The sequence below is a fragment of the Xenopus tropicalis genome, chromosome 1, assembly GCF_000004195.4.
Source record: "Xenopus tropicalis strain Nigerian chromosome 1, UCB_Xtro_10.0, whole genome shotgun sequence".
Classification (NCBI taxonomy): Eukaryota; Metazoa; Chordata; class Amphibia; order Anura; family Pipidae; genus Xenopus; species Xenopus tropicalis.
In genome coordinates, this window is record NC_030677.2 from 65,692,213 (window position 1) to 65,717,001 (window position 24,789).

General features: G+C 38.0%; 1 protein-coding gene across 1 annotated transcript in view; it reads right to left on the minus strand.

The window, feature by feature from the left end:
• Positions 1–589: 589 nt before the first annotated feature.
• spata5 (spermatogenesis associated 5) overlaps positions 590–24,789 on the minus strand; it is a 231,069-nt gene continuing 206,869 nt past the window's right edge. Inside the window, exon 16 of the mRNA XM_004911116.4 lies at positions 590–1,273. Coding sequence (XP_004911173.2) covers positions 1,097–1,273 — 177 coding nt within the window. The 3' untranslated portion in view covers positions 590–1,096. The remainder of the gene's footprint in view (positions 1,274–24,789) is intronic.

Below are 24,789 nucleotides of genomic sequence, written 5' to 3' on the forward strand. Positions count from 1 at the left end.
ATATTATATAGTTTTTTAATTATTTCCCTTTTCTTCTGCACCTTTACAGCTTTCAAATGGGGCTCACTTACAACAGCAGCCAAAAAACTGTTGCTTTGTGAGGTTACCATTTTATTTTTATTGTTATTTTTTATTGCTTGTCTTTATATTTCAGCCTGTTATTCAAACCACTGCCTGGTTGCTAAGGAAACAAGACCCTAGCAACAAGATAGCTGCTGAAATTTCAAACTGAAGGGCCGTGGAACTAAAAGCTAAATAACTGAAAAAACACAAAAAATTAAAAATGTAAACCAACTGCAAATTGTCTCAGAATATCACTGCCTACATCATACTAAAAGTTAATTTAAAGGTGAACAAAAGCCTTGAGTGTGCCAACAGAAATATTCTTATTCACTCCCATATTAACTTGCATGCACAGACTCTTTATATATTGCTTTCAGTTCCATGTTGTCTGCACTTGTTCATTCTATGGCCAGGATAAGAGTATATTCAGGTTTAATGAAGAAAAAAGCACATCTCAAAGGCATGGCTAAGCCAACAAAGGGGAACATAAGTGCTGCATGGAGGAAACATCCCAGTCTGCTACATATACAAGAGAAGTAGAATTTATTTCTTAGAACAGGCAAATCAGGAACTTGAAGCATGAATATTACATACCTAATGTTAGATTATCTTTATGGCGTATGTGAAATGAAGAAAACATGGTCAGTGTAAGAAGAATCACACTGTCCGGTTACACTTAGGGGGAGATTTACTAATCCACGAACGGTCCAATTTTTTCGTCGCCGCTGCAACTTTTTCGTATATTTTCCGCAACTTTTTCGTCACCGTTGTCAAAAAATCAGATTGGTTTTTCCGGCATTTACTAGCGCTCAATACGAAAAAATCGCGACAGTGACGAAATAGTCGCGCAAAATACGATAAAGTCGCGATGATGACGAAAAAGTCACGACAAATACGAAAAATCGCGACGGCGACGAAAAAGTCGCAAAATGTTAGTTTCCAATGCGATTTTTTCCCTTTAGGGATTCGGATTCGTGGATTAGTAAATCTGCCCCTTAGTCTAATAATGTATCAACAGTAGAAATAAAAAATACTATAAGGTGTGAAATCCACTTTTTTCCTGGTATCTCTCATAAAACTGAATAAGTGAATCTGGGATTCTGGGTGTAACAATGGCTAGAGCTTTCTCAAAATGTCTTCCCATGATAAACTCAGCTTGAATATCCTCCTCCAGAGCCAAAAGTGCAGCTTCTCTACAGACAGCAGTGATCTATGGAAATAAAAAAGTGGGTAAAATTACTTGAAATGTGTCTTTCTTATGTAGTCTGTGACATACAAATATATATCAGCAACATGTTTTGAACAATGCATATTTTTAAACAACAAAAACATACATTTAGTTTTGTATTTACAAACCCTAAAAGCAGTGAACTGAGCTGAATCAAATTAGGAAGGATCCAGCCGAACTGGAGCAGAGCCAGGAAGGGAGTCTAGAACACTCTAAATAGCCACCTGGAACACCCTCTTACCTCTGTAAAGGATCCAGAATGGCTAGTTACAAAGCCCATCAATGAGCATGTAATGTATCCTGCGGGTAGCTCTTACCCTCTGCAGGAGTGCCACCTGGCAAGAAGTTTTTGCCTCCCTTCATATCATTACTACACACAATACAGTCTGGGTATGTTAGATCAATATATAAAACAATTTTTGGAAATAGGGTGCACAATCAAACAATGCTGCAAATACGTAGCTATACTGTAATATTTTTACAAAGACTTAGCTATAGTCTAAATCACAATATGAGAATATTTAATTAATATGAAAATATTAGGATCGAAATAGTAGGCACGAGTTATATGGTGATGCATTTTGTATGTTTTTTAGATCAGTCTGTGACCTTGAAAGGATTGGTTTACCTTTCAATTAACTTTTAGTATGTTATAGAATAGCTATTTCTAAATAACTTTTCAGTTGGTTTTCACTGTTTATTCTTTATAGTTTTTTATTTATTTGCCTTCTGATTCTTTCCAATTTTTAAATGGGGGTCATTGACCCCAGCAGCCAAAAACTATTGCTTTGCGAGGCTACTTCTTATTTGTATTACTTATTTTTCTATTCAGGAATATATCAGTCTCTCACTGAAACCACAGACAAATTGTAATGAAGCCACGCACACTATATACCGGTATATGCAGTTGGGGAGCTTACCCCATTTATTTTGACTAACTTAGATCAATGTTTCTGAGGGGCACACCATCCCTTCATATTACTGATAAAGGGAGGGTGTGCCCCCCGAAATGTTGATCTAAGGTGGTCAAAATAAATGGGTTAAGCTCCCCAACTGCATATATCTAGTGTGCGTGGCTTCATTACAATTTGTCTGCTGTTAGAGGGACCTTGCTGGACTGACGTAAGACACCACCAGTGCAGTGAAGGAATCAAGCATCCGGGTGTGCGGTTAAGGTAATTTTGTTTGGATTTCTTCAACTTCTCATTGAAAGGCAAACAACCCCTTTAACTCTGGCAATAAAATGAGACCATGTTATATTAAAAGAAAATAACTGCTGCTATTTATCCATGCCAGGATAAAGCTCTACCATGTGAGCAGATGTGGTGCCAAATTAAGTTGAGTATTTACATAGTTATTTAAACTAGTTTTTATTCTCTTTACTCTAAACAGCAATGGCAACTGGTTGGGTTATTTCATACTTTATTAAGGCAATATACATTGCATACATCAGCGGTTCTCAGCCTGTGGGTCGGGACCCGTTTGGGGGTCGCACAACCCTTTCACAGGGGTCGCCTAAGACCATCGGAAAACACATATTTCTGATGGTCTTAGGGATAATTTTATGGTTGGGGGTCACCACAACATTAGGAAGGTTGAGAACCACTGGCATACATCATCCAGGAATGAAACCACAAAATGCATGTATCCAATTAGACCTAGTGGTACATTTACTAATCCACGAACGTCTGAAAAGCGTCCGAATGTGTTTTTTCGTAATGATCGGTATTTAGCGATTTTTTCGTAAATTGACGTGACTTTTTCGTAGGCATTACGACTTGCACGAATAGTCACGACTTTTTCGTAGCCGTCGCGCCGAGTACGAAAGTTTCGGATTCATTCAAGCTTCAGTATCGTGACTTTCCTTGGGCCAGGTTGGAGCTGCAGAGTGCCATTGAGCCCTATGGGAGACTTTCCTTGGGCCAGGTTGGAGCTGCAGAGTGCCATTGAGCCCTATGGGAGACTTTCCTTGGGCCAGGTTGGAGCTGCAGAGTGCCATTGAGCCCTATGGGAGACTTTCCTTGGGCCAGGTTGGAGCTGCAGAGTGCCATTGAGCCCTATGGGAGACTTTCCTTGGGCCAGGTTGGAGCTGCAGAGTGCCATTGAGTCCTATGGGAGGCTTCCAAAATCATGCAAAGTCTGAAAGGTTTGCCCGCCGTTTACGAGCGCTCAATACGAAAAAGTCGCGACAATATACGAGCAAATCGTAATGGCTACGAAAAATTCGGGACAATTCGCGCCAGTCGTTACGGCTACGAAAAAGTCCAAATTTTTCCCATTCGGATTCGTGGATTAGTAAATGTGCCCCTAGTATAGTTACCTTACCTTGCTAAAAGTTCTCTGTACTAATGCTGGTGCGGCTTGCACAGTTAAATTAATGCTAATGATTAAGGTTTCCCATACTGCTTCCTGTAGAAAAGCCCTAAATCAACCGTTTATGTGGAACCTATGACCTGGACTCTACAGCTGCTTCTTAAAGGCAGAATTTTCAGCACCCCTGTCTAATACGAAATATGATATTTAAAGTAATTCAGTTTTATTTTTGATTAATTTCTGGGCAAAAGCTGCATAAGATGTTGTGCTGCTAACTGCCGCCTTCTGCTAATGCTTGTGGATGCACCTGTAAAGAGCTACACGTTTGACTACATGGCAGAATTTCAATATGGGATTATCCATTGGTACAAACTATTAGCAAAGTATATTTGCCCACACTCTATGTTCTTGTACCTGTCAGCTCTGCACTCTACATCTTGTACTGGATCTTCATTTTGGTGAAAGGCCTTGTTTAAGGACTAGGCTCAAATGCATTGTATATGGGGCTTTAGGCTGTATAATTGGGTCTAGCTGCTAATAACAGGATATTCTATATAGGGTTATGTAATATAAAGTACAAATTTTGTTACTGTTTTTATCACCTATGCCAACCAATCAGCAATTAGCATTTCCTGGTCACGTGCTTAAAAGTAAACATCTCATTGGTTGCTATAAATTACTGCACCTGTCCCAACTTGGTGCCTTAGTGCCTTAATAAAGATTAACTTGAAAGTGACATACTGCTTTAACTTGACTTGTATGCGTCTCTAATCAAATTGTAAACCACTGTATTTGTCAGTGAAAAGATTAGATTGTAAGCTTTTTTGAGTCGGGCCCTCTAATCCTATGGTTACTCTATATACACTTGTTTATACTGTAAGATCCCTGTTCGTTATAAATTAACGTAAAGCGCTGTGTAATTTACTGCTATATAAATAAATGATGATAATGATAAAAAGAAGGTATTACAGGTACTACAGGTATTTATACTCCAAAAGAGCTGTATCAGTTGTATTGCTTCTATATGTTTCTTATATATGAGAAAGTAGAATAGTTCATGTGTTTGGGTAACTATCTACAGCCAAAGATCTGACTGAATTGTTCTTGCCCGGCCCCTGATATGAAACCATAATAAAGTCTTAGAATTCCTAGAGAACCCTAATGTATGCATGTGAAATACTCCATGCGAGGAGCCAGTATAGGAAGGCTACAAGGCTGATGATATTCAGTATGAAGCTGATGTGAGCAAGGTTTCAGCCTTAACCCAACCCCAGCTTGGGACTCACACAGATAAAGCTTTCCCAGTTTTTATTTTCAGACTTTACTTTTTTTGTCAAATAAAATTGGCTGCAGCTTTGCTTTTCTCCATTCTATTGATTTCCTTTATAATTCACATGCCTTTTGCAGGGCGAAATGCTTTACAGGAGGAATACAGAATTGGGGAGGAAAAAGAAAAGTGGGTTAGAGGTTTTTTCGAAGGGTTGAATGTGTTTTTCAGCTCTCTGCGCTTCAGACAGCGGAAGCAGACTGAGGCTGGTGTCATTCTAATCTAAAGACATAAAGAGACATTGCTCTGGGGAAAGGAGCTTGCAGAATGAAAAGAGATATTGTGGTTTTTCAGTAAAGCAGAGAATACAGTGATTGATATTCACGGTGCGCCCATCTCTGTGAACCAAAGAACCAGCTGAGACCTATTTGTTGGCCCATTCAGCATATTTTCCCTGTTTGTGCCTTTGCTGTTGCCCTGCTTATTGCTGTGCCCACGGAAGCCAAAGTAGTTAAGTCGCATTTTAGAGGATTTAGCAGCATGTTTAGGAAGCTTTCACAAAAACATGCGCGTCTTTAGATGGCTTTGTAATGCAACAATATTACACTTAGTGCCATGTGGCTGGTTTTTACAGGGCCAATGAAGCTAAAACTCAACACTGAATTCCAATGGCGCATGAGAAATTCTATACTGGGTCAAGTTTTTCTTTTCCATTCTCGCTCCTTTTATCCAGTGGTTTATGACACTCCCGCCAAGATATGTAAAGCTTTCATTCCCTCATCATTCCCTAGAGGAGAAAGCCAGTATCTAAGTGCTATGGTTTATATCAGGCTTTCAGTCCTTTTCATAACTCTAGAATGATACTCACAGTTCAAACAATCACATTGTGATGCAATGAATGAATAAACCAAGGAATGTCCAGCCTGTGGCCCCTCTGCTATAGCCCCCAATAAACCTTCAAATTACTTTCAGTATGTTATAGAATGAGTAATTCTTAGCAACTTTTCAAATGGTCTTCATTTTTTTATAGTTTTTGAATTATTTGCATACTTCTTCCAATTCTTTCCAAGTGTAAATGGGAGTCACTGACCCCAGAAGCCAAAAGCAGCATTTGCTGAACTCCTGGTTGTTAGTTTTTAAACAATGTTGCAAAGGCTAGTCTCCTCCAGCAAGATGGGTCTGTCAGACTGCTGGCTTGTGTTACACTGTTTCAGATGTCAGAGCCACCAGGGCAGAGAATAGAAAATGGCAGGCAAACACTGCTTTTAATACCAGTTATATATACAAATAATTTATATTTTGGGTTGACTTGTCCTTTAAGAAATTTCATAAAAAAACACATAGGGACTCATTTACTAATGTTCACTTTTTTCTGTTTACAAATTGTATTTTTTAGCACTAAAAATCATGGATTACATCACTTATTTGAAAACATGAAAGATTTGTAATTTATTAAGTGTAAAAACCATTATATTAGGCTGTTTTAATAAATTACTTAGCATTCTTGGTTTTAGCGAAATCAGCTTTTAACCGTTTCAAAAACCACTAAAACCACTAACATCAGAATATTGATAAATGGGCCTCCCTGTTTTTCCTATCCAGATGGCGACCCTATCATGCATCAGCAGCTGCCCTTTGAACTGACCTACATCCAAATACCGTATTCCATGAGTTGTAGTTCTGCAGCTGCCACAGGTTGGGAATGCCTGGAAAGGAATCATTTAGTAAAACAGAAGGTCAAGGTGACAGCAATCGGATGAAGAATGAGTTAATGTGTGGAATCCTCCAAAATGCTATGTTTTAAGTTCACATTCAGCAGGTGGGGAGGATTTAGGCCAGAGATTTCTCCCACCGGTTCCAACTTGCCTGGGAAGGTTTGTTTCCTCATATAACATAAACCATTTTTCAAAAACGTCCAAATTATAACACTTCTTATGTCTTACTTAGAATGGTATGCAAAGAGAAAAAAATTAAGTGTAAAGGTATAATTTTTGCATCCATGTTACTTAGGGGTCAGTGAAGGAGGAATAAAAAAAGAAGTGAAATACAAGGATGGAAAGTCTATTGGCCAATTACAGTGCAAGGTTAATCTCACTCCAGGGATAACATTTGCAAAATATATGATCCGAGCACTCTAGTTGCTGATGAACTTCAACTTCCAAAATTGCCATTAGCAATTAGCAATTGCCATTAGTCTGTACCATGTTTTACATGTGGCAAATCTAATGAACCCAGAGGGGAAGGTATTTCCCTGGCACTTTGTCTGTCTTTGCCATTAGACTTAAGTCAAGAAATGTAACAAAAGACAAGGCAACCCTTTACACAAGGTGCAAGGCTCCATTCCACCTTGGGTTAATTCACTAAGGGGCACATTTACTAACCCACGAATCCGAACCGAATTGGAAAAATTTCGATTGGAAAACGAACATTTTGTGACTTTTTCGTATTTTTTGCGATTTTTTCGGCGCCTTTACGACTCTTCGGAAATTGTCGCGACTTTTTCGTTACCAATACGATTTGCGCGAAAAAACGCAAGTTTTTCGTAGCCATTACGATGCGCTTGTATCTTGTCGCGACTTTTTCGTATTGAGCGCTCGTAAGCGGCGGGCGAAACTTTCAGACTTAGCATGATTTTGGAAGCCTCCCATAGGACTCAATGGCACCCTGCAGCTCCAACCTGGCCCAAGAAAAGTCACGATACTGAAGCTTGAATGAATCCGAATGTTTCGTACTCGGCGCGAACGCTACAAAAAAATCGCAACATTTTGCGCAACTTTCGGAATGGCTATGAAAAAGGCGCGACTTTTCGCGCAAGTTTTAACGCTACGAAAAAATCGCCAGATTTTGCGCAACATTCGGAATGGCAACGAAAAAGTCGTGACAATTTTCCGAAAAATCGCAAAATACCGATCATTACGAAAAAAACGCAATCGGACGCATTCGGCCCGTTCGTGGGTAAGTAAATGTGCCCCTTAGTGTGAATTAGTTACTTTGTGTCAGTATTGTGTACTGCCCCTTTTACAGGCCTGTATTCATGGGAGAGGCACAGGTCTTTATGCAGCATTCTTGAGTGAAAGGCCTGTGCCTATAGCCAATAAGCCATATATATGGTGCTTTGACCCATTTCTTTGCATTTTACACTCTATCTTGCTTTTTATAAATAAGGTCTAATATTTCTTAGGCTGCTTTAGGTCCCAGTAATCAGTTAAATTATAAGGGTGAACTTTTCCCTTCATAATAGTATGCATCCAGTTATCAGAATTCCTTTCCTGTCATTTGAGTATGTAAACATGTCAAAGCTATCCCGTATTAGCAGAATTTCTTCAAGCAGATATCTATCTACATACTAGCAAATAACTGAACATCGCTCTTGATAAAGATATTCATTTATTCTGCTAAAAAGATTATGAGGAATGGTACTCTGACAGGCAGCATTGTAAAAACATGCTCTATACCAGGAGATTACGGCTGGAATGTCCTGAAAATGTGATAACTTTCTATAAGGATATAATGTGTTAGGGATTGGTTTGGTTTTTCCCATTGACAATTCTGTTTGGGCATTAAAGCCATAGTGAGATGAAAGGATGAAGAGGGCCTATCCCCATACATTTCCCCTGAGTAGTGGTTGCCAACTTCTTTTAATTTAAGCCTTCCTTAGCTCATAAAAAGGATATAGGAAAACAATGCTGTACCAGTCTTTAAGCTGTAGTTCTAAGAAGATCTAGGACAGCAAATGAGTATTAACTAGGAAATCTCACCCTTACTGACCTTTTAGCTGCCATGTGTATCTAGAAGAACAAATAGCCATTCTCCATAAATGTAACACTGGCCTTCAGGGTGAGCTCCCCTGCTGCTTGTCCAACCCCACCACCACCATTTCCCCATTGGGGCACTGCTCCAGAGCTTAGATATGTAATTTGTGTCTCTAGGTGTTTTTTGTTCTCTTATGTATTTATAGTACAGGTATGGGATCCCTTATCCAGAAACCTGTTATCCAGAAAGTTCCAAATTATGGAATGGCCATCTCCCATAGACTCCATTATAAGAAAATAATTCTAATTTTTAAAAATGATTTCCTTTTTCTCTGTAATAATAAAACAGTACATTGTATTTGATCCCAACTAAGATATAATTAATCCTTATTGGAGGCCAAACAATCCTATTGGGTTTATACAATATTTAAATTATTTTTAGCAGACTTAATTTATGGAGATGCAAATTATGAAAAGTTCCCTTATCTGGAAAACCCCAGGTCCTGAGCATTCTGGATAACAGGTCCCATACCTGTACTGCCTTTAACAGGCCTCTAAAATCCTCTGAGGGTTTTAGTGGAGCATAGGTTACATTTGTGGTTAGGGGTCAGTAGAAAATGAAGGGAAGGGTACCTTTTTCATGTAAATATAATATAGAATAATTATTTATCCGTTTACAGAATGGAAAAGATGTATAATAATGCTGTTCTATTACAATGTGCAACATCAATAGCAACCAATCAATAACACTCACAAGACTACCCACAGTGCCTTTAGGGAACTTATGGAAACACTTTAGGCAAAGGGAAAAAATACCTTCTTCTTGACATAAGCCCATTCATTTGAGTTTATACATTCTCGTTTTTGAAACCAAGAAAAAACAAATTTTCTCTAAAACCATGAATGCCAAGTGATTTATTAAAACTACCTTTTAAAAAAAAGCATGAATGAAAAAAAGACGTGGAAAAAACACAAAAAAACCCCCAAAAAACTCTAAAACCACAACGCAAAAATCTTCCAGGTGTAAAAAGGACACCAGCCATTGACATGACCTTGATATGACCTGATGTATATTTTTTCTTTCAGATTTGTCTCAGGCAAAAAAATTTAATTTTTTTCTGCAACAAAATCACATTTTTACACAAATATAAATATGAAGAATGAAAAACATTAGAAAATGCCCCCTAAGGGCACATAAAAACTAAATTAAATATTTTTCATTTTAATAATATTACTGAGTACATGCACTGTTGGCCTTGCCTATGGGGTACTAGTACCGCTAGAGACTTTCATGGAGCTTAGGCTGCTCAGGTGCTACTTTTATTGCCTCTTGCTTCAAGAGCAGGAAACACAGAGTCTACCCTGAACTAAACTTTACTGGGTCCCCTACACCAACCTGGGTTTTTAAACAGAGATACTCTCTAGTCTGAGATGAATCCAAGAGAAAGATCTAGTCCATTGTTCTTCCTTATATTATAGAGTCCAGGGTGTAAAAAAAACTAAAAGGACTACCCTACAGTTTCTCTCATACTTCTACCTATAGGGAACTCATCTTGTAGGTAATTTTATATATATATGGGCAATATTCTGGCAAGGATTGCCTAGCTTAAACACACCCTATAGACTCATATTTAAATATGCTTCATTGGCAGAATCAAACTGCATTGTCTGTTTATAGTTACATAGGGTTGAAAAAAGACCAGAGTCCATCAAGTTCAACTATTCCAAGTAAACCCAGCATACACAAACCTATACTTACCAATCTATACACTCACATACATAAACTATATATACCAACATTAATACTAACTGTAGATATTAGTATCACAATAGCCTTGGATATTCTGATTGTTCAAGAACTCATCCAGGCCCCTCTTAAAGGCATTAACAGAATCTGCCATTACCACATCACTAGGAAGGGCATTCCCCAACCTCACTGCCCTCACCGTGAAAAACCCCCTACGCTGCTTCAAATGGAAGCTCCGTTCCTCTAATCTAAAGGGGTGGCCTCTGGTGCGCTGATCGGTTTTATGGGAAAAAAGAACATCCCCTATCTGCCTATAATCCCCTCTAATGTACTTGTACAGAGTAATCATGTCCCCTCGCAAGCGCCTCTTTTCCAGAGAAAACAACCCCAACCTCGACAGTCTAACCTCATAGCTTAAATCTTCCATCCCCTTTACCAGTTTAGTTGCACGTCTCTGCACTCTCTCCAGCTCATTAATATCCTTCTTAAGGACTGGAGCCCAAAACTGCACTGCATACTCAAGGTGAGGCCTTACCAGGGACCTATAAAGGGGCAAAATTATGTTCTCATCCCTTTAGTCAACTCCCCTTTTTATACAAGACAGCACTTTATTTTATGTAGAAAAAAATGGTACAATTATACTTTATGTTAATTAAAATGGCTAAGTATTGTATTTGCAGGGGTAACAAATCCAATCAATAACAGCTCATTAATACTGTTTAATCTATTTTCATTTTATTGATACTTTAACTCTCTGTGTGCCAATTCATGTCTATAATAACTAAAGGACTGTCTTGCTTTTATCTTTTTTTTTACATTTTAAACTATACACAGTGTCACCCAGTAGTTTCTTTGTAGTGCCTGGCAAATTGTGAGATTCTTTGCACTTTTTAACTTATTAGGCCTTTCATTTGCTTATTGCTTCCTTTATTTGATGTTTTGACAGATGGTTTTTCAAGGCCATTTTTTTTTAAAGGAAAGGAGAGCTGACAAAATGATGCAGGGCATGGGGATGTAGCTCGCATTGAGTTATGGTGAGATGAATGGGTGCTGCTGTTAAAGACACACAAAGCTCAAATATTTTCTTAGCTTTAACTGTGCCAAGTACAGGAACATGCATATTTATATATCGTTTTGGTCCTCCCTCACTACTATTGGTTATGAGCAAACTTAGGGGTGTTTGTGTTCCTTTCCTACAAGTGCTCTCTGCCATGAAGGTTCTCTCTGTTCTGGTCACTCCCTCAGTGACATCAGGCCATGCCCCCACCCACTACATCACATCCGCTAGGTATTTTTTTTTTCTTTTAGGGTAAGGAGACAAGGCTCAAACTGATACCAGGGCTTAGGGAGGAGATAAAGTAAATTTTGACACAGTACACAACAATCTGACTTGGACTTACTTTGACCAGATCTTTAAGCCCTGCCTATAATATTAATACTATAAATAGAAAATATTAACCTTCCAGCGCACTAGACAGCCATCAGTGATATAAGTTTAAATACTAAAGCATAAAAACACTAAGAAATAGAATATTAATTATTTTAAGAGTAGGTTCAGCCTGCCACATCCCTACAAGTCAGCCACACTGGGCCCTGGTCTGTTTGGACAAAACTAGGCTTAACAACAATGGCTTCTTTAATGGCAAAATAAAATTCACAAGCGCAGTTTACATTAACACTCTAGATATACACCACTCGGCATCAGTGTACATAGATCTTTCATTGGGCAACTGCTAAATAAAAGTCATAGGTATTCTGAATTTGTGCCAGAGAGTTTTGCCTGCTTTATGTTTCAGAATATTTAGAGCCAGTTTTAGCTCCCTGATTGGCTGGTTTCCAGCCCCAGGTAAAGGTCCCAATGTGTATTATTCTGGTTTCTGTGGATTACCATTGCTTTTGGTTTTTGCATGTGCTGGGCAGAGTCCAGTTTAGGCTGTACTTTTCTCCCTTTGTGTGTGATTAGTAGGTCGGCATATGCATACAGCAAGAATGACTGCATTAAATAATTCGTATACTACGAATCCCGTTGCTGATGAAGATTCAAGGGTCAGGCCAGTTCATAGTGCAGCCGAGTCTCACTCTTGAAATCTACTAAACAATAACGAATGGGCTTCAAAAGCAATTTACCTTTTCATGTGTTTTTTTTTACTAGTAAATACATGTGGAGCCATTTCCCATTGACAGCTGTTAGTTTCTGGGACAGTTTCTGTTGTCTAGACATGTCTATGCAAGAGTATTGTTTTGGCACCTCTTCCTGCCACTCACAACTTTAGTGACTGGATAATATACATTTATTCAGCTGCTGCACAGTTACAAGACCATTCTGATTCTCAGCATACTCAATTACAACTTTAAATATACTAACTATACTATTATGGTTTGGGTATTAAAGGGGTGTTTACTTTTAATATGTTATAGAATATCTTATTCCTAGCATCTTTGAAAATGGGCTTAATTATTTATTTTTATTTATTTTTGAATGATTTTCCTTCCTCTTCTACATCTTTCCAGCTTTCAAATAAGGATCACTTGCCCTGATAACTAAAAAAAAGTTTATTTTCAAGCCTCTTTTCAGGCAACTGCCTGGTTGCTAATGTAAACATGACCCTAGCAACCGGAGAACTGATGAAATTCCAAACTAGAGGGAGGCTGAGCAAAAAAGCTAAATAACTGGAAAACCAGAAATGATAAAAATTGAAAACCAATTGCAAAATTGTCTCATAATTTCATTGTGTGTATCATACTAAAAGTTAACTTAAAGGTGAATAAGCCCTTTAACAGAGTGTTTATGAAGGTTTCTTGGCACAAATACAAGTTGAAGTTTTATTATTCAGCTTATGGCATTGTATCTCTTTTCTACCAAGATAGACACAGTGCAAAATATGAATTGTGGTAAAAGGGTCAGTTCTGCAAGAAAACATCTCATAGAGGTGCAGTGGATACTGTTTTCCATTTAAAGCAGCAGAAGCATCCCTCCTATCCCAAGTTACTTAGCAGATTCAGGAGAATGGTGCAATGGATTTAACATTTCCTAATCCCATTAATATTATTAGCCAATAACCCGCTACATCACTCTAGCCATGGATTTGCACCATTGGCATGAACTGCACATAAACAGCACTATTGTTAAATAGTGTAGATTTCAACCTGCCTCGGCCTGTTTTGAACATTGAAAATCTTCTATCAAACTAGTAAGATCTTTTCCATTATAACAGGATTACAGGCCACCAAACAGCTTGTGGTGGGATACACACTGGGTACAAAGCTTCAGGATATGTATAATATTCCTTTCCAGTATCCTTTCATATGTCCTACATGTAAGCATAAGAGCAGTAGGTGCTTTTACTCAGTGTAAGCAAGCGTGATGTCTATGACAGGACGAGGCATAAATCAGTTGAAGTTTTTCAGGCCTCTTGTTGCAACGGCACATGCCATGAAAATCCTGCCTATTTTTAGATGCAAAGCTGATGGGGAAGATTGCCATTTAGGGGAATACGCCATCGAAATGTGAAAGGAAGCAACATCTGCATGTAAAAAGGTCCCAAACAAATGTCAGCCTATACAGAAACAAGGCAGACAGGAAATGGAGCTGCAAAGTTTGCATAAACATCCAATACGCTTTAGCTAGAGCAGCATAATAAATGGATTACGTGAGTGAATGAAGCCTACGCAGAACAATTAATGACTGCAAAAATGTCCCTGTACACTGGCTAACTATTAACATAGCTGTACCAAACATAATCCAGTAGATTATACCTTAGATAGTACAAAGTGCTAGGGCAATGTTTCCTTTTACTGAGAGCCTTTAAAGTGCTCAAGCTGCCTAATGCTTTTATGCTATTTGAGCCAGGCCTAGAAGCCATTAAATCAACAGCAACAATTTTTGATCCCTCCAATCATTAATTACTAGCAAAAATCTGCCTCTGGGATTAATACTAACGACAAACATGAAAACAACTGCTTCCTCTTCATATTCGATACAAAAAATACGGGGGGACAGATAATTTAAATTACCATCAGTACTGTAATAAAACATATACAGAAAGGCTATGTGACAAAAATAGTGGTAAAGCTTTTAAATATTAAATCTAACCTATTAATAATTAGAGTTGTAGAAAGCAAGGCAAGCAAAGTCACCTTTACATCAAACCTGCCAGGCAAGGACCACTTCTGCATGGTGATTTGGCACTCAGGGCCAGAACTAAGGACAGGCAGACACGGCGTCTACCTCTGGTCAGCGCAGGGTTGGCACAATTGGTGGAAGAGTAATCAACAGGAGCTAGGGAGGGAAAGCCAGGGGCAGTGGCTTAGAGACCAAAAAGGGGTGCAGACTAATTTGCAGTGGAGGGGAGCAATGGAGATCAGGCAGGTAGGGCATTGGGCCAAGCAGTATTGGCACCCAAGGCAATACTACTTGAGCAAACTCTGGAGGTCCTCGAACAACCAGCCTTCGGCCTTGTGCCTCTTTATGGTCATGGAACTCCTGGGTGACTTATAATATCCTTTTATTTAAAATAAGGGGGTACATTATTCACTATATCCACAGATACATGTGAGTATATCTATCCTTACAGGACTTGCAAAAATTCCACAATTAGTCAATTAAAAGAGAACCCCAGCCTTTGCCTACCATATGCCACACCTATAGTCTTTTTAAGGAGAATTATCTAGTAAGTTACTAGTTTGAGTAACTGGTTATTCAGATTCTCTGTTCTCAATCTGTTTCTTCCTGAAAAGGTGCATAGAAGAAATCCAGTCCCTGGTGGACATATTATTCAAACCCCTGTGCCAAATACTGTAAGATCTCCTCTCCAGAGTTAATTTTTAATTTCCTGACCTCGCTGCAATGCTCAAGCAATCTTGGCACACTTTCACAACATATGTGGACCTCGCTGCTGGAGTGAATGCAGAGTCAGCCCAAAAGGAAACATCAAGACCAGCTCCACAATCTCTGTAAAATTAGTTAGACTCGTATAAAATGTTTCAGCTCTGCAGCAAGAAATGAATGCAAATGTTCTCTGAAGTTAAAATAAATACTAAGCAGGTACCTGAACACCAATTAGCATTTATCCAATTTATTAATGAGCAGGGCCCTTAGTACCTCCTGTGTTGGTCACTATTTGATGTATACACCCTACTAATTTACATGGCTGCAGCGTATATGTTAAAAATACTTAATAATGTCTTAGATTTGGCAAGTTCCTGGATGCTAGATATAGTTTGTGAAGTTCCAGGATGCTAGATATATACAAGTATGAGACCTGTTATACAGAATGCTCGGGACCTGGGGACTTCTGGTTAAGTTGTCTTTTTGTAATTTGCATTTGGATACTTTAAATCTACAAAAAAATTATTTAAACATTAAGTAATCCTAATAGGATTATTTTGCCGTGAATAAGGATTTTAACTGGGATCAACTACAAGTTACTAGTGGTCTTATTATTACAGAGAAAAAGGAAATCAGTTTTTAAAAATTGAATTACATGGATAAAATGGAGTCTATGGGAGACGGTCGTCCTGAAATTCACTGCTTTCTGGATAACGGGTTTCCAAATAACAGATCCCATAGTGCATGAGCTCTACCATATTATTGCGGCAATAAGGGTACAAACTGATTTGAAATATATATAGTTTTAACGTTTATTTTTTTTTTTTTTAAAAGAAGAGAAATCCAGATTATTTGTCAGTTTTGTTTCCTGGGTTTGGTATTGGTTGGGTTAGAGTGATAATAGGAATAATAGGCAGTTATAAAGTCCTTGCTGGGTCTGAGAGAGTCTAGTTTACAAGCCTTTCCCCATTATTGGAAGATGTTAAAGAGGTCTTGTCACCCAGACATAAAAAGCTGTATAATAAAAGTCCTTTTCAAATTAAACATGAAACCCAAATTCATTTTTATATTAACACATCCATACCCATTATAAAGGCATTTAAAAACCACAGCTGTCAATCATATATTGCTTGCCCCGCCTTTATGCCTTAGGCATAGAGGCGGGGCAGACAATAACTTTAGCTTTCCGTTCAGCACTACCTAGATGTCACTGCACATCTCACTTTTCCCCTCCCTCCTCATTATCTAATTGTGTAGCCAGTGCATGGGTATGGGCATCTGGTCCCCCATTCTGGCACATCAACAAGATTTTGGCATGATACAAACCTTGCATTCATAACAGTCCACAAAATGGCGTTGGCCTGCTTGCGTTGATTGAGTAATTCCAAGACGGAAGGAAACAAGGTTTATATTATTTATATAGAGTAAGTAAAGTTTATTTTGCTCAACTAACAATATAAAAATAATTTGGAATTATTTCTTATGGTGACAGTAGGTGGGTGGCTCTTGATTGTATGACCCAACATATATATGAGATTTTTTTTTTTAAACAGGGTGAATGGATAGGCCTCAAATCAGATGAGAAAAAACAAAGCCAAGAAATAATGCTCATGTTGTTTTTGAGGTTGCTATGATGCTTTACATATTTACATATTGCACAGAATAAACACAATATAAGCACAATATTATAGCCACATAGGTGTTTGTTTCTAAAAGATTTGATTGTGATACAGGAACAAGTCATTAGTGGGGTTGTTATGTGGTTTGCATTTGGTTTATTTCATTAGTTATACCTGCATGTTTTTGAATTTATTCTTAGAAATAACTTTTAGTTACTGGTAATAACTATCAATCATTGAATATATTTGTGCATTATGTAATATGTAATAATGCAATATGTAATTATAGTCCTTATAAGTCTAAAGCATATATTTTTGTAGGCCATAGTGACTGCCTTGTCTATACTTATGCATGGGAGACTCCCTTTAACCATTCTTCTCGTATCTTCTGACTAGTTGCTACAACTTGCTATTATGACACAAATGTTTTTGTGACATTTGATTTATAGTGAGAAGGGAATGGGGCGCTGCAGTGGCAAATTTGATAAAAAGCAACAGAGTTCACATATTTATTTAATCCAGTGAAATCCTATATAATTCCTTATCACAATATGCTTTTGCATATTGTGGCAGAGCCTCTCTAATGTTCTATGGCCTGTGGTACAAGTAACATTATGCTGCTGGCACATATAATTGCTGAGAAATGCTTAAAGGACAATGAAAGGTTAAAATAAATTAAAAGTAAGTCTAAAGGCATTCTTTTTAAGTACTTACTGCATATCTTAATTCCCAGATCCCTGCTTGCTTCTCTGAGATATGGTTCCGGCAGCCTACAGCAGTGTGAAGACTACAGTGACATCACTGAAATCTCTCTCCCCTTCCTGTAGGTGCCAGCGGCAGCCTTCCTATTCTCTGAGCATGTGTGTAACTTGATCCTGTCTCCTGTTCTGAGCTACACATGCCCACCAGCCAATCAGAAGCGGATCTGGCAGAGGGGGGGGGAGGGGAATGAAACACATGTGCAGTATGAAGCAAGGAGGGAAAGGAAGGGAGAATACCTTTTTAGAGATGGCTGCCTGTTCTAGAAAATGTGAAGTAAGTGTGACTGAGTAAATATTTGATTAGGTGAGCCAAAAGTGTGGCGTTTTTACTAAACAATAGGAGGACTATTAGCAGTATGCTTTTTACATTTTGACTTGCATTCTCCTTTAATAGCACTTAACAACATTAGCTTGCAACACACAGTGGTGTCAACCATCCTTATCATGAAGGTGATAATGATCCACTAAAGGGGTTCTTCACCTTAAAACCCACTTTTAATATGATTTAGAAAGTGATATTTTTGCTTATTTGTCGTTTTTGAAAATTTGGCTTTTTGTTCAGCAGCTCTCCAGTTTGGAATTTTAGCAGCCACCTGGTTGCTAGGGTTCACCTTACCCAATTAACCAGGCAGTGATGTGAATGAGAGACTGGAAGGGGGGCCTGAATGAAAAAATAACACATAAAAACTAACCATTATAATAAAATTGAAGCCTCAAGAACAATAATTTAGCTGCCAGGGTCCCCTGTTTGAGTGCTGGAAAGAGGTGAATAACTCAAAAACTATAACAAATAAATAATAAAGACCAACTGAAAAGTTCCTAAGAACTGGCCATTCTATAACAAACTAATAGTTAACTTAAAAGTGAACTACCCCTTTAAAATAAATCCAGGACTAGATCATTCTTAAGGTGGCCAAACAAAAAGATCTTTCACTGATATGCCCACCCATTTAATGATTGGCAGCTTTTATCGGCCCCTGTATGGCCAGCTTTACCCTCACGACATTGGACTGGTTGATATCACACATAAATATTTAAGTAGCTGCAAATGTGACAGGAGTTGTACAAATTTAAAACGCAGCTGCTAAATGGATGTGGCAGAATTCTTATGCTGCTCAAGCGTTTGGGTGCAATCAACTTATCATGTTCTGTATTTGCAGGTGTTAAGGCAGCAAACATCTAACCCCAAGGTTACGGAATCACGTGACACCTGCATCACAAACATATTAAATATTCTGTAGCTTTCAAATCCATGCCTCAAAGCATTGCCAAATAGGGTGACTTTCACAGCTGTAAAGGGAATCGCAATGTCTAAATTATTATTTATAAAACACACAGATTTATCCTTATAAATGGTGCTCAGTGATGTCATCAGTTATAATCAGTGCATTAGTGGATATGGGGTTTTCCATTTGAGAGATCTTTCCGTAATTGGATCACCATACATAGCAACATCACAAGTAATGCCTCACCCTACTTTTTACACAGCATGATAAATATACCCCTAAGTCTACTAAAAAATAAATTAAACATTAAATAAACCCAATAGGATTGCTTTGCCACCAATAAGGATTAATTCTATCTTAGTTGGGATAAAGTACAAGGTAATGTTTTATTATTACAGCAAAAGAGATAATCATGTTTAAACAGTTAAATTATTTGCTTATAATGAAGTTTATAGGAGATGGCCTTCCCATAATTCAGGGTCTTTCTGGATAATGGTTCCCATATATGTATATGCCAGTCGAGAAAAGCTAATGCACTGGCTTTTGCACACCGTATGTATGTTTTCTGAGAGGCAAGGGATCAGCCTGTCAGTGATCACAGAGAGAATATTGAGCCATTTCTACAGCAAAATCCACTCAGTGTGCTTGCTGACAGGCTGATCCCATGCTTGTTACACATAGAAAGTGAATGACCTATGTGCCATTAGCCTTAAAACTGGTGCCCTGTCTGACAATGAAAATGCATAAAAATAGCCCACAATATTGGTGGTACCTCTCAACTATATTTGTGTTGTCCAACATTCAATCCCCCATTTATTCACTAGTTTTACTGAACACTCCATCCCTGGACCTTTGCTTCCTCTGAATTCAGCCATGAATAGTCTACCCTGTCTTCCAGTTCGAGTCAACGTTCTGTTCGGTGTCTGAGTTTCTCTGTTACTGTGTTTACTGAACTTGCAAATCCACGCAATGGATAAAACACCCTTCAGCTCCATGTTCCATTACTGCTTGCCTCCATAAACAAGCTGATATGCGCAACTGCTGATTATATTAGTCCTAAAAGAGTTCTGCAGCAAATGAAAAATATCAACTTCCATTCCTGAAAGCACTGTTTTCAATTTTCTGAAGGAAATTAAATAATGTATAAATCAAGTGCTGGGCTTGAGCCCAGTCAGCTGAACATCACTTCGTCCTTTTAAGGCGGAGAGGAAGTGTCTGTTGCAATGGGGACGAGCCAAGAGAAATAAAGCCTAACCTCAGCGCCATGTGAAAGTCATTTGAAATAATCGGGGGAGGCTGCACACAGTATGGAAAGAGGACCACATACTAACAGAAAGCTTTACGTACACATTAAGGACAAATAGGCAAATCTCACTTTCAGGTTAGCATTTAACTAAATGTTCACATATGCAGCGCTGGAAAATAGAATGGGACTTCACTAGGAGGTGTAACATTTTACCAGCAAAAAAGGGAAGAAGTTACAACTAGTTCACTTGTTGCACAAGTAGCATAGAAAAATGTTAGCATGGAGATATTCACTAGTAACAAAATAGAAGTCAATTGAACGGTTATGTAAAAGAACATTGGAGTCTGCCTAATATCCCATAGTACCACACCAATCTATTTCCTCCATGCCCCATTACTATATTGTTCAACCAAAGAGAATAATAGTCCTTCAAGAAAAATCTGGTTGCTATGGGTTACAAGGTTAGGTCAAACTTTGTCCTTTTCAGGGCATATCCCTGATGGGAGCTTATAAAATGCATACCTATGATGCCTAAAATCTCAATGCCAGATTTTGTTGTCAAACCTTTAGTTTTTTTTTTAATTCAAACTTTGCTATTACTACAAGAATTCTTCTTCTAAAATTGGATATTTGAATATACTATTTGCAATATGCATGTAATAAGTGTAACCTAGAAATGGTACTGTATCATTAAAGAATCCTTACTGATCTCTGCACCAATGCAACTGTATAAACACAATTGTATGCAAAATAAAAAAAACTTTGCATTATTTATTTACAAAAAAAGGGGAAATAAATACGTGATTCAAGAATATTACTCTTCTAAACATCTAAAGTTAGGCCATGTTTACATTAGGGATTTTTTAACCCAACTTCAAAAGACAACATGAAAACTAGCTGGATGGCGTTTAAACAGGAGTATAACCCTTGTTCAGCAAGACTGCAGTGAGGATTTACTGGCCTGGCCTGTAAAAATGATGCTTGGTTCCAATGGTATTAATAGAAAAAAAAGAAACATATAGAAAGGTCAGTATTTTTTTTTCTTCAAGAAAAAGAGGCAACTATAGAGTTCAATGAATAGGGCTTGTGCTTAATATACTTTTTGCCAATTGTGTTAAAGGAACAGTAACACCAAAAAATGAAAGAGATTTAAAGTAATAAAAATATAATGCACTGTTGCCCTGCACTGGTAAAACGGGTGTGTTTGCTACAGTAACACTACTATAATTTATATAATAAGCTGCTGTGTAGCCACGGGGGCAGCCATTCAAGCTGGAAAAAAGGAGAAAAGGCACAGGTTACATAGCAGATAACAGATACGTTCTGTAGAATACAATAGTGTTTTATCTGTTATCTGCTATGTGCCTGTGCCTTTTCTCCTTTGAATGGCTGCCCCCATGGCTACATAGCAGCTTATTTATATAAATTATAGTAGACTTTCTGAAGTAAACACACAACTTTTACCAGTGCAGGGCAGCAGCACATTATATTTTAGTTAAGTTTATACACTTTCATTTTTTAGTGTTACTGTTCCTTTAATCAGAAAAACTGAAACTCCTTCATGTTTGGTCCTTCTAGGTAGATAATTAGATTATCAGGGTATAGATAATGCCCCATGCAAAATGAACGCCTGCTAACATAACAGTGACAACAAAGAGTAAAGGGGTCGGGGTTGTATACCGGTAATCTAATTATCTACCAGCAAGGACCAAACATGGAGTAGCTTCAATTTTTCTGCTTGCCCTGTTGAGCTCAAGAACACAAAAGACATTGGCAACCTATCAACCCATGGCAACCAATCAAATCGTTGTACTGATTGTTCTACCTGCAGATGGCTGAAAAAAGCTAATCACTGATTGGTTGCTATAGGTTAGTGCCCATGGGCAAATTTGCCCAGTTTTGGTAAATGAGCCTCAATGATTTTTATATTAATAATATTTTTGTTATTAAAACAATAGGCAAAAAGTATGTTCATCACAAGATTCATTGCACTTATTTGGAACAAGAGGGTATACTGCACGGGGGGGCTTCTTGCATCTTGCTGCAACTACCGTATAGTCTTAGAAAAGTAATAACTAAGAGTGGTCAAAGACAGAAAATATTTTTAGCCAGTTTGTACAGTTGTAAGATTTTTTATATCTGTATTCCCGATTTGGAGAACGTTGGAGGTCACCATAAGCCAATAACAATGCTGTATGTGGCCTTTGTTTCAATAATGCATATCAACAAAAGTACTATGATAAACAAGTCAACCTGTCTTTTCTTTTTTCATTGGCAATAAAGATCTTTTTATTTGGAGGAATCAAATATATTTGTTGATAGATATTTAAATGCTGTGTTGAGTATAATGCTAATATGAAACCTTGGAAACATTCTGTGACATACTCCTTCACATGCACCCCCTTCCCTTTTTAACCAAGCAACAAAAAGACTTCAAAGAGATTATATTTTTCCAGAATAAGCTAAGTGTGAGAACACACACATGCAATGCATAAATCATAGTAGATCTTTATAGCCCATAGGGTTGTAGAAATTTCCAGACTCCCTTCAGGCAGCTGAATTTATAAGAAATACAAGAGTCACTGTAGTCTGAAATGCTTGGATCATTGTTACGCAACTAAGTCGCTCCATTGGATCCATACTTACATGCAATCGCCTTTTCATTAATCATGTTCATAGTTAACTGCAGCTTAATATATTTATGTGCAAAGTTCTGATTAATTACTTATGGAGAACCAGCTTGACTGCTTCAGTATTCCTAGTATGGCTGAGTAATGTCCAATTAATGACCAGTAGGTTGGACTCTCTTTTGGTACTAACAGGCTAATGTAACAAACAGTTCCAATGGAAGAAGCTTAAGGAGATAGCTTTCACCTTCGCCTTACCACTAAAATGGTGCCTAACCAAATGGAAAATCCAGGCTGTCTATCAGCTTTGTTAACTATGCAACAAAAACACAAAGAAACATAGGCTTTCTTGGATCCCAATTACATCAAAATGTAAATTTAAGGATGTCCAAGACATTAGCTTGAAAAGTCTTTAAGCACTATCTCCTGCCCTCTCCTCACTTTAAGCCCAGGGAGTTAACTATATCTTCTTTCAGTTCCTCACTAGAGCAGCCTTTCTAATAGATATTAAGTTGTTCATTTGTCACTATTCAACACTTTGGGGCATATTTACTAATCCACGAATCCGAATCACGAATGGGAAAAAAACGTATTGGAAACAAAAATTTCGTAAGATCGCAAATATCACGAAAATGCTTACGAAAAAATTGTATTAGTCACGATAATATCGTATTGGCGATCCGAAAGTCACAAAATTTTCGTACCGAACAATTGTAAACAGAGGTAAAACCTTTCCGATTTTTTCGCGCAAACGTCCGAAAAAGTCGTGCGGCGTACGGAAAAGTCGTGCGGACGCCCGAAAAAATCGGCGAAAATACGCTCGGAGCGTTCGCATGAACACTGGAGCGTTTGCATGAACACTGGAGCGTTTGTGCTTTTGTAAATGTGCCCCTATCTGTCTCTTAAATCTGCACACAAGTTCTTAGTTTTCTTATTATTCAACTGTTCTATACATTTGGGTGAACAGTATGTACATGGAAAGTCTACCCCAAAAAATTTCATGGAAAACTTGGAGATAGTTCTGTTATACAAGGTTCTAATAGTCACATTGATCACTGTAGTGTGCCTATAAAAATAGCCAAGTAGCACAGGTTTTACAGATATGGGGTGTGTTATCCAAAATGCTCAGGACCTGGGGCTTTCCAGATGAGGGGTCTTTCCGTAATTTGGATCTCCAATAAACCTAACCTCTTGCGAGCAGGGCCCTCCCCCTAGTGTCTCCGATCCTCATCCAAATGTAACTGTAAACCATTTTTGTGAATCGTGTATATGTACATGTTAACTGTTCTGTCTTTGGTACCCTGTTATCCTGTAAAGCGCTGTGTAAATTGATGGCGCTATATAAATAATAATAATAAACCCAATTAGATTGTTTTGAATGTATTATATCTTTTTGAGATCAAATACAAGGCACTGTTTTATTATTACAGAGAAAAATGAAATCAGATTTAAATATTTATTACTTGATTAAAATGGCATCTATGGGAGATGGTCTTTATGTAATTCAGACCTGTCTGGATAACAGGTTTACCTGTACAGCATTTCTGGGCATTATGCAAAACTGTTTGCACCAAAAGGGGTTGATGAGATTTTATGACAAATCCTGGGATCTTTAGAAGCATATGTATGGGGTTATCATGCATAAAACACAACAGGGATAAAATCATATGAAACACATATTAAAAGGGCATATCATTAAAAGTCCATATGGCACTGTGGATGTGTAGTTTGTACCAACAATCCATCCTGTGCTCCAAGTTTTGATCCAAATTACACCCAAGGGTACATGACTGTGAAAGATTATTGCTGTGTGACACTAAGCAAGCAGTCTACCATTTGTCACGTCAGTTTGGCCCTAGGGGCATCTTTCATTAGGGTCTGTACAGGAAATTTGATTTGACACCAGCAAAGGAAGCAGGATGGCAGTTGCCTCTGACATTAATAAATGCAAACAAGTAGATACCTAAGGTTCTCTGTACAGAAAAATCCATGTTCGTCTGTTTACTGAGCATTTATAGAGCAATTAAATGTAAGTGGACCCCGTTTATAAATAAGGTATATTTTTCCCTTACACCCAAGTGAAAGGTTGTATTGTACAAATTTGTTTTACAA